This window comes from Plasmodium brasilianum, chromosome 6, assembly GCF_023973825.1.
Source record: "Plasmodium brasilianum strain Bolivian I chromosome 6, whole genome shotgun sequence".
In the NCBI taxonomy this organism is placed as follows: domain Eukaryota; phylum Apicomplexa; class Aconoidasida; order Haemosporida; family Plasmodiidae; genus Plasmodium; species Plasmodium brasilianum.
The window spans coordinates 118,313-130,560 of record NC_090119.1 but is presented as its reverse complement, the minus strand read 5'-3'; the positions used below and the strand labels follow the sequence as shown (position 1 = coordinate 130,560).

At 28.8% G+C, this 12,248-nt stretch overlaps 1 protein-coding gene across 1 annotated transcript; it reads right to left on the bottom strand.

Moving 5' to 3' along the window:
- Positions 1 to 1,502: 1,502 nt before the first annotated feature.
- Positions 1,503 to 10,677, bottom strand: MKS88_001627 (RNA polymerase I; the record flags this gene model as incomplete). The annotated part of the gene is made up of 3 exons (XM_067214571.1): positions 1,503 to 1,603; positions 1,902 to 2,018; positions 2,235 to 10,677. 3 exons carry the CDS (start codon positions 10,675 to 10,677, stop codon positions 1,503 to 1,505), a joined length of 8,661 nt encoding a protein of 2,886 aa, XP_067074515.1.
- Positions 10,678 to 12,248: the final 1,571 nt, after the last annotated feature.

Sequence of the window (12,248 nt, the reverse complement as noted above, 5' to 3'; positions counted from 1 at the left end):
TGCTCAATAAAAAGAATATAATACACACATCCATTCACACAATCTATACATATATACATATATATATGAATGGGTCTCCTATATTGGATATTTTTTATAAAAATTAAAGAGTATGTATGTCCTTTTTTTTTTCTTTTTTTTTTTTTCAATTAGCGGAAAATTTTACTGTATATTTATATTCTAATTTATGCATATGTAATAAAAAATTTTCTTCTCTATTTAATTTGAGTTGAAATTTATTTTATTTTATTATTATTTTTCTTTTTTCTTCTAGTCATTTAATTGGCCTTAAAGTTATATTTTCTATGTATTTCAAAATTACATAAAAGTTAATGGGCATCAGAGGAAATACGCGTAGAAATTGTGGTAACATGAAAAGCACTAATATGTACTATATATTATGCATACATGTATAAATATAATACGTATGTAAACTGTTCAAAAGAAAAAATATATATATAAAAAATATGTATATACATGTACCTTTGTTCATATATATATATATACATATATGTATAAATATATACATCTGTGTATGTGAAAAAACATTAAATACTTTCACGAAAAATACATATCCGCGATGATTCGTTATGCTTTTCCACTAACACATGTATAATATATTATAATAAAAAAAAAGAAAAAAAGAAAAATTATTATCTTTTTTGCCTCTTCATTAATTAATACCTTGATTTTTTCAAGAATTCAAAGTTTGCTAGTGTTTTTAGCGGTTTAAAAATAATGAAAAAGAAATTGATTTCGATCTAAGCGTGAATAATTAATTAGTGCATAAAAAAAAGAGTAATAAAATAAATTGAATAGCAATTACTGTTTCACTTACCATTAGAATTCGCTATATAAATTTACATAATATTATTATTGTCATTTTTATTTTTTTCAATTTTCATTTCAACTCTTTCCTTTTTTAATCGTTTCATTTTATTCGGATTTTATGAATTTTCTTATGTTTTTCTGTTTTTTCCCGTACAGTTTTAAAATTACTGGCGAAAAATTATTTAATTTTTATTTTTCATTAATATTCATTAATATATTGTATGGGACAAATTTGCTAATTCATACATGATATTTCAATATATCAATTTATGTTATTTATATGAGTTTATTATTTATAAGTTTCTGTTAAATGTTAAAAAAAAATAAATAAATAATAAACAAGTGGCATGCAAGTGATAAACAAATGACAAACAAGTGATAAATAAGTGATAAACAAGTGATAAGTGATAAACAAGTGATAAGTGATAAACAAGTGATAAACAAGTGATAAACAAGGAATGAATAATAAATATGAATGGATAATATATAAATAAAATATAAGGGGAAGAATAAGTGGCTGATGAATGGACATGCACACAAATAAACAAATAATTTATATATAAAAATATTGGGAAAGCTACAGATAACATATATTTATGTCCTTCATTTCTGCAACGCTTCATTTGCTCCATCCATTTTTTTTTTTTTTTTCCTTCCATTTACATTTGTAATCAGTTGCTTCCCCCAATACATGCTACTATATCAGCTACATTGGTCCCTACTTTTATGGGTTTTCCAAAAAATAAGCTGCTCGAAGCCGTTGATAAGTAATCTATGGAAAATAAAAAAAAAAAAAAAAAGAGAAACAGTCATTATGAGTATACAATACATTTATGTATGTGTCGTATGTTTCTCTTCCATACACATAAACGCTGTACGTAAAAATATATATTAAAAAAAGAAAAAAAAAAAGATGGGCATCACGCGCTAAGCATATATCAAATAAAGGAAAACTCTGTTATGCGTAAGTACACATGCATATATATAAAAATATGCACACATACATATATATATATATATATATATAAAACCCCGTATGTATTTAAAACATATCTTATTTCTTCTCGTACCAATTGACTTATGTACACAACCCTGTTCTAAAAAGTTGGTTGCACATTCATAACTCATTTTCTGAAGAACATTACGAAAACAGCCCAGTCCATATCTGTTAAAAGGCTTCAAGTCACCTATAAAAGAGGCAGCAATTGAGTAACAGTTGTATGCAAAGGGGAAATGCACACACGTATACACACATATGCACATATGTAGCTAACACTGAAAACTCTGAAAAATATCCTCTCTCTAACTTGTGCAATATGTACACAAAAATGCATGAACATGCAAGGTGAAAGTCCAATTTAGAGCTTTTTTTTTTTTTTTTTTTTTTTTTTCCCCATTTTTACCTGTATGGGTCATAAAATCACTAATAAAAGATAAATGCCTAAAATCGATTGAAATTCCGTATGCCTCGAAAACTTTTTTCAACTCTTTCGTTATACATAACCTTCCAGCTTCAATACCATAAGTTTTTACAATTGCGTAAATATCATTGCAGTATAATTTTGTTTTATCAATATATTTATCTTTAATACTGTACAATTTATAAATGTTTTTTCCTTCAATTTGTAATTCATATTCTTGACCACTATGAGTTATGTCTTTTCCTTTTAATATTTTAGGATTATTTAAATCATTAATTTTGAATAAAATTTCTTTCGAAATGTCGTATTTTACAGATTCTAAAAAATCTATTGAATATGGGAAAAAGTTGATATCCCACGAAATTTCAAGTTTCAAGGTCCAAGTAACAGGAGAGAAGCTAATTTTTTTTATAAAACAAAGTAAACTACTTTTTATTTTGTCAACAATGCTTTTAACATATCTTGGTTCATAAATATTATTTTTGGATAAATCGTTCTGTTCTTCTTCTTGTTCATATTCACTTTCAGAATTGGATAAGTTGATGTTATTTTTATAATCGTACGAATATTTTGAAAAATCTTTTGCAATAATATGTTCTTCTTTCTCACTGTCGTCATCTCCCGCTTCTGTATCTTCCTCTTCACTTATTCTTTCACTTTGTGTAGATCCCCCTGATAATGCTAATGATGATAAAGAAGAAGCAAATGACGTTGATTCAACTGTTGAAAATTCTTTACGTTTTATCTTCGATCTTTTTTTATATTCTCTTAATTTATTTTCTTCATTATTTTGCCTTTTTTTATGATTATGCATTTTATTATCTTTCATATTAATGAACTCATCTGATTTTTCATCTACTAATATATTATGTGTAACACTTGCTTCAGACGAAAGAGAATTTACAGTTGTTGAGGTGTTGTACAACAATTCCAAAGACTTCGAAGCATTTCTTGAGCTTCTATTACTTATGCAGCTGTTTTCCTGTGAATATGCAAATTCGCTAGGACTCTGTTTACATTTGCTCTCTTTATCAAACTTGGTACGTTTACTACTATTCCTACTACTATTATTACCACCACCACTACTACTACTACTACTACTGCTTCTTCTCAATCTAGGGGGATTTTTCTCCCTTCCGAGTTTTCCCTTATTACGTTTCTCTAGTGTCTTTTTCCCTTTGTTTATTATTTGCTCCTTCTCTTCCATTTCGTCATCACTACTTGCTTTATCATCGTCATCACTACTTGCATTATCATCGTCATCACTACTTGCTTTATCGTCTCCCCCCCTACTGCTGATCTCCTCTTCATCTTCACTTTCGTCGTACTCCCTCTCGTCCTCGGTGGCTGTGTCTTCTTCCCCTTTCTCACTGCGTGAATCCACCTCCCCCCCCTGTCCATCGACATTACCCTCGGACGTGGTTCCCTTCTCTTCTGCTAAAAAATTGCTTTCCTCTTCAATGGACTGATCATCATTCATCCTATCATTCATAGTGTCAACATAGAAAATATTATCTTCATCCATATTAGAATATTCTTTATTCTTTTGTGGTTTTATTGAACTATCAAAATTTTCTTTTGATTTAAATTTGGTACTACTTCGTAAATAACCTGTATCATTATGTTCGTCTTCACCTTTGGACATGAATTTTAGTTTTGCATTTATTTGTTCTTCATCATTTTTATAATCAATCTCATCATATAGGTAACTAAACTCTTCACTCATTTTGCTACTAATGAAATCAAATAGCTCGTCATAATATTCATGATTCAAAGCATTGACTGAATATAAATTGTGTACACTCATGGATTCTGCTATTCTACTAAGTACAGATGTTAGAAGAAGACTTACCACTTTATAAAGTATAGAAGATATAGTAATATGTTTATTAACAGTACAGAAATGATGAAGGTTTTCAAATTGAATAATGATTTCATAATTCCATTCTTTATTTAGATCAAAATTTAAGTTTGTTTTTTTTACCTCATTCATAATTTTTTCTACATCCAAATAATCATCTTCAAATGAGTTCTTATTACTGTAATTGCAATTAATGGGATGACTGTCCTCATTGAAGGCATACTCATTATTGTACCTACTGGAGATATACTCATTATTACTGTTCCTATGTTCAAGTTTGGACAAATTTATCGAATGCACTTGCGTATTTTTCTCTTTATCTTTTAGAATAATTTTTCTTTCCACCCCTATGCCATATATAACATCACTCAGTTGTATACTTTTGTAAGAGCTTAAAATTTTATCAGCAACACTGGTAATATATTTTTTCATTTTATCAGGATCATCTATATTTAATTCGATTTTAATAGGAACATATATCATAGGTTTTGATGTGATTTTGGAAGTTAGAAAAATTTCTTTCAATCTAGGTATTCCCATTGTTACATTTTCTGTACCAGCTAAGTGAAATGTATTTAGAGTCATTTGAGTAGCCGGTTCACCAAAAGACTGTCCAACTAAAATCCCTATAGATTCACCTGGGCTACATAACGAATTATAATATTTTGATTTCATAAGAGTAGAAGCAAGCAAGTCAAAATTTTCTGGTAAGTCATCATAGTTGTTTAATAAACTTATATCATTCATTAAAAATTTATTAATCTTTTCTTCAAATTTATCCGATATTGCACCTATGTAAGTATACGGATTATATGTGCTTATCAGCGGTTCTTCATGTTGTCTCTTTCTTCTGCCATTTGTTCTATCGCTATTATGACTAATATTATAATCATTATCACTACCATTATCACTACCATTGCCACTACCATTGCCACTACCATTGCCACTACCATTATCACTACCATTGCCACTACCATTATCATTACTATCCCCATTACACATTTTAAATAACTCCTCATTATGCACAATTTTTTTACTTATTCCATGACTTATATATTTACTAAATGATAACTGATGATTGTATATTAAATCTTTTGTTACATCTAAGTACGCAGTTTTTGACGGATCTATTCCATCTTCTCCATATAAAAACTGAACGATCGCATTATCTTCATTTCGAACAGTTCCATCATAATGTAATATCACTGATTCCATACATTTTATTAAACACCTTTGTATATAACCTGACTTGGCTGTCTTCACTGCTGTGTCTATTAATCCTTCTCTTCCTGACATACAATGAAAAAAATATTCTTGTGGTCTTAATCCTTCTAAAAAACAATCTGTAATTAATCCACATGCTCTTGCTCCATAATCATATTTATGAAAACTTGGAAGTGTTTTTCCTGATTTCATTCTAGGTACTCTTTTACCTTCTAAATATTGTTGATCTAACATACCACATATCATCGAATAATTAACTTTACTTCCTTTTGCTCCAGTAAAAATCATATTACTAAACCCGTTATTCAAAAATTTATTTATCAAATTATTCATATTTATTAAACTATTAGTATTTGATGATACACGACATAAATATGGTTGAGATAAGGAGTCAATTAAACCATCAAACTCATCCCTTTGTAAAGGAAAATATGTATTTATGAGATACTCAGTTTTGTAATATATATCCCTCATATTATCAAATCTAAAATAAGAATCCTCTTCCACTTCTTTCTTATTTACATAATATTCATAATAATGATTTTTCCCATTAAAGGACAAATTACATATATCATCATTCAGTATAAAGGACGGCATACTAGATATGAAACAATTCTTTAAAAAATGTTCATCATACATATGATCTAACATTCCCTCTGCATCTGCACCGACATAATTACAATCACTTATCATTTCCCCATTACTATTGTAGCTAAAATTTGTATTTACATAATACCTATTGTTATTATTATCCATAGGATTCCCTTTTTCCTGCACATGTTCATAAAACTCTTTACATATCCTTCTAATTTTATGTTCTTTTGTTTCTTTTTTAAGATGTTCTTTGTATAATTCATCGCATGCATTTCTTCCCTTAATAGGAGAATTATAGCAACCCTTCCCCTCCTCTTCTTCATCCAGTTCCCCCGCTTCCTTTGATAATACATTTTTCAGAACAGTCTTCCATATCTCTTTATCACTCAAATGGTATTCAAAATTATATACATAATTAACAAGTGAAGGGAAATACTTTAGAATATTTTTATTTTGAAAAAGCTCAAATAGTATGTACACTTTTAGTTTTTTATTGCATTCTGCTTCCTTTAAAAAGTGAAGAACCTTCTCAATTACTCTCATTATTTTGTCTCCTCTAAAATTGGAACTCCTAAAAAATGATGGCTCCTTCAACGCGTTGTATAACCTATGAGTTACTACATTCAGGAGAAACGCGTGTTTCTCTTCGTCCGTCTCTTCCAAAGGAACTGCATCCAAATCGTTGAAACTGCTTCCATTTCTGCTTCTACTATTCACGTACTTTTCTAAAATGTCTGAATTAATCTTTTTAAGTGCACACTCAATAAGGGACTGAGCAGTTTTTCCCGTCTTCGACGTGCTATTTTTATTGTATCCTTTTTCATTATCCCTACTGATATAACTCTTTTCACCATCAACATCATAATCCTCGCTTTGCAAAAAGATTCTCTCTATTTCTTTATTAAATAGAGCAATAAAATAAGGTTCCTCATTTATGGCCATGCTCTGTTCAGTTTTTAGTATAACACTATCGTCATTTGCTGTATCTGTGTAACTGTACTTCACCTCAGCATTTTCTGAATTCTTATCATACAAAAATATACCATTACAATCTTGAATCATTTTTTTCCTTTTAAAATTTCTCCCCCCTTCTAATGGTGTTCTTCTTTTTTCCTCATTCTCATTTGTACAACTATTTTGTCCCAACCTGTTTGACCTTACTTGTTCACAATTTTTTATAATTTCCTCCTTTTTCCTGTACAAGTCATACAAATTACTGACAACTAAATCTTTATTTTCCTGACCTGTGCATATATTTTTTTTACTGTAAAAATTCATATCATTAATATCCACATTTAAGGACTTTGCAATCGAATTAACAAATAAATTTTGTAAATAAAATCCTGTAAAAGATATTCTTCTTTTAATTTTTGTTTTTTCTTGTTTAGCTTCTTTTTTTAAAATAAAATCATACAGACTTAAACTTGTACCACGCATTTGTAAGAAGCTTATAAATAAACGACCAAAGCAATCAAGCATCACAGCAGCAGTTTTAGGTCCAAATAGTTCATAACATAAATGTACAAAACTATTCGAGCTAGCACCAAAATGTAGTTTGTCCAATACCCCTTGCAGTAGTTCCGAATTTCTAATAATAACTTCACATTCATTATTTGGGTCAAAGGACCATAAATCAGCAGCAGTTTTTGCACTAGCTATATAATTTATTCCCTTATAATTTTTCATAAATTCGTTCTCTCCATATCTGTTATATGTTTCTATAGCAACTCTATCAATTATTGTCTTCAATATACTAGTTATTAATTGCTTACCCGTCCATAATCTCTTTGGAAATAGTATCGCCGGTCCTTCTGTAACTATGCTGAACGTTGTTCTATTTAAGACAGTTGCATAGGGGTCTAGGTAGCTGTAATTGTTCAGTTTAAGAATGTTTCCACTGAATCTTTTAGGTGTATCTTGACCATTTTGTGGCTTGGTTCCAATATCGTCTTTGTCATTATGCGCACTGTGGATGTTAATCATACTGCCACTTCGCGAGCCATTTACCAAGGAGTTTGCTACCCCTCTTTTCTGCTTAAAGAAAAAGGCGTTCTTCTGTGAAAGCAGACAGTTAAGCGAGCATTGCAGCAAGTTACAATATTCATCATAGTTCAAGAACGTTTCCAATGAAGTTAAATGTAATCCACCTAGAATAAAATCCTGTGTCAACCCTCTCAATGGTGAGCCATCTTTAAAATTAGTAAATAAAAAGTCTGAGTTCATCAAATGAGTAGCTTCTGCTCTAGCTAATGGGGTTTGTAATAAATGTAAATTCATTTCATCTCCATCAAAATCAGCATTATATGAACTACAATTAACATAATTTAATCTGAACACTTTTTCTTTTTCAAAAACTTTAATAAAATGAGCCATGATAGAATATTTATGTAATGTCGGTTGTCTATTCATAATGACTATATCTCCATCACGTGCATGCCTATGTACAGTTATGAATCCATAGTTATTTTTTTGGTAAAACTTTTTGATAAGATCTAGGATATATAATCTTTGTTCATAATTATGAGGTAATTTGAATACTCTTCCCTTGGTATCTTTATAACTTAATGCACCTGGATATATATCGGGGCCATTTTCTATTAATTTACTTAAATATTCAAAATTTCGTTCAGTAACAGGTTCATCAATTGTTAATGCTTTTGCAAATTCAAGTGGAACTCCAATGTAATTGGTTTCTATAAATGTATCTGGTGAAATAACAGTTCGAGCACAATTATTTACTCTTTTACCCATAATACTTTTTCTTAGAATACCTTCTTTTTTATCTAATATTTCTCTTAAACCTATATTTGAAATATTTTTATTACGAGTTTTTTGTGCTATTGTACTATCATAAAATGTATTTACTGCTATTTGTAAATTTGTAAAAAGCACATTTATATATGAACTTTTATTTCTATAAAATAATGAATAATGTTTTAAGAAATCAGACTTGGTAATATCTGTATCATTATCCATCAATTCTGAATTTAATTTATATCTAAATTTTAAGGAAAAAAAATTAAATATACTTTTATATAAACCTAATTCCTTTTTATTATTTTCTAATATATTATCAAAATTTATTTCTTTTTTAGCATTTATACATAATATTACATAACTATTAAATCTATACAAATTCCTTATCATCTTCATTCTTTTATGTACTCCTCTATATATCAGTCGGAACCTATTTGCACTAATTCCCATATTATATAAAAAAAAAACTTTATACCCATTCTTTTTTGTAAATGGGTATAATAAATCTAAAGCTTCTTTATTTCTTTTTACAAATATTTTTTTCAATATATCTACAATTTGAAAACTGAATAGGCGAACAGTGCACTTTTCCTTTGCCTTAAGCTTATTATACGCATCAGTCAATTGTGTAAATTCGTTTATACCTGTTTTGTTTGCAACACTTTTTTTGTTATCTCTAGATGATTTTCCCCCATAACTGTTATTGAAAATTTGTTTATTCTTCTTTTCAAAAGTTTCCTTCGCTTCGTTAACTCCTTCCACTCCTTCCACTCCTTCCAATCCTTCCACTCCTTCCAATCCTTCCAATCCTTCCAATCCTTCCACTCCTTCCAATCCTTCCACTCCTTCCAATCCTTCCACTCCTTCCATCCCTTCCAATCCTTCCTCCTCTGCATCTCCCCCCGCATGTTCATTTAAGTCCAAATTGTCCTCTTCAATTTTTTCCTTCTTAAACATGTATTTTCTAAAAAAGGTACTATTAGAATGAATTCCTACAAAATCTATAGTGTCTTTATTAGTCGACATTTTTACTGTTATGCTTTTATGAAATTTACAATTTGCGCATCTTGATCTTTTCTTCATACAGATTTTGATCATTTTATTCAAAATAAGATACTCCTCATAATTATAATTAGCCTGGAAAGCTAATTTATTCGGATCAAATTTATATTTTCGAATTTTTTCCTTTAACATGTTAATGTCTACCTCCTCCTCTGCTACTCCTTCTTCTTCTTCTTCTTCTTTCTTCACATGGTATTTGCCCATTTGCCCCCTTCCCTCTTCCTCCTTCGTTTCGTCTATTCCGTTGAATAATTTACTCACTATTTGTTCTTTCTTATTATCATAATCATCATCACCATCATCATCATTATTATCATCATCAGCAACAGCACTACCGCCTTCATCGCCATGATTTCCTTTCTTTTCTTTACTTTTTACATAATCCTGACATATCGTTTCAGCAATATCCTCCATAGATATACTTGAATCTTTGCATATTTTTTTGTATAGTCTATCTATTTCATCTATTATATATGTAAAATTGCTATTTTTTTTGCACACAAATTTATTCGTACTTTCAATTTCATTTAATGTCTTTAACTGAAAAATGTGTTTTAGTAAAAATATTATATCCTCGGAATAACAAAAACTATAACAATTAAAACAAACTAAACCTAATAGTTCATGTAAATCTTTATAAAATAATGGATTAAATACAGGTAATGCAAAATCTATATGACCTATATGACCAAAACAGTTATCATGTTTTTCATAACAAACGGAACAAATTTGTTTACTGTCCACTGTACCATATCTCGGATCATATCGTAATGTATTTACCACTCCTCCTTTTCCCCCTTTTTCATAATCATACAATTGATTCTCAAACTTACCAAACGAAATATTTTTCAGCTCCTGGCTGCTTAGTATATCTAGCTCCACACTCTTTATTTCGGAGCAGATGACTTTGTTTATATCTTGAATCATCTTGACGAACAACTTAAAAGAGCAAAATTCCTTTCCACCGCTTCCTCTACACTTTGAACTGTATCCTCTAACCTTTCACGCTACACGCGGTACCGTCCGGCGTTCGAGGCTACCTTGTTCGTACTCCACTATCAGTGGGTTGCGAACTCTTCTTCTCGATTCGCTTCTTCACTCGTTTGCTTATTCGTTAATTTTTTCTTTTTGCTCCTTTATAAAATTTAAAGAGAAAATTTCATCTTGACAGTCATTACGTTTTTTCAAAATTTACTGAAAAAATTAAGTAAAAAAAAAAAGAAACGTACAAAATCGTACAAAATCGTACAAAATCGTTACAAAATCGTACAAAATCGTACAAAATCGTACAAAATTGTACAAAAACGTACATATGCATTTGTATATAAACTATAAATGTACATATGTATGGTGCTTTATGTTATACATACATATATATATACTCATGTCCATATATTTGTAAAATTGATGAAGCATACTTAGTCCTGCATTTGTACGTAACTGTTCGAACACTGATATCACGTAAAAGTTCCTATAAATATAATGTTCCTTTTTTTCTTTTTTTTTTTTTCTATGAAATATAAAATTAAAACAAAATATATCAAAACATATCAAAATATATCAAAACATATCAAAATATATCAAAATAAAGCAAAATATATCAAAATATATCAAAATAAAGCAAAATATATCAAAATATATCAAAATAAAGCAAAATTATTAAAATAAAACAAAATTATTAAAATAAAAATAAACGAAATAAAGACTAAGCAAATATTAACATATTAATTCTACTTTTGCTATAGTTAATAAGGAAATAAATATAAAAAAGGGGGGGAGAGAAAAAAAAATTAAACAACGTATATATATATGTATATATAACGTAAAAATAATTATATATAAGCCACGAGATTGAACACGTTGGCCTTCCAATTAACCAGGAGCTCGTCAACAAAATCGTAATTGGAACATCAGTATTTATATATATGCATATATTATGTACATCTGTTCATTAAATTATACTTACATATATGTATACATTTCCTTATATGTACAAAAATGTAATAACAATAAAACAAAAATATAAACATGCAAAAAAAACAAAAATTCCTGTAACGCAAAATATATAAAATTCAGCTTCACTTTTTTTTTTTTTTCTATACACTTTTTTGTTGTGCATAAAACAAGAACACCTGTTCTTTCATAAAATTAATTTTAAATACTGTCAAGAACTCTTCTTCATTTAAAGTATTCAGAAGGTTTATGGTATTTTTAATTAATGCATTTGTACATTTAGTTAATTTTTTTACTACTTTCTATTTGGTACCTCCTATTTCCTTTTTTCCTTTTTTTTTTTTTTTTTTTTTTTTTTTTTCCATTCAAAGCAATAGTTCCAATTTCGAGCCATACATATATATAACGTCTAACCTCTATATTTTTGAGAGAGGATAAGGGAGCCAATATTTTCGAATAAACTAAAAAGAAAAAAAAAAAATATATATACATATATATATAACTAAATTGGTGAAATAAAAAAGATAATTCATAATATTTGAGCG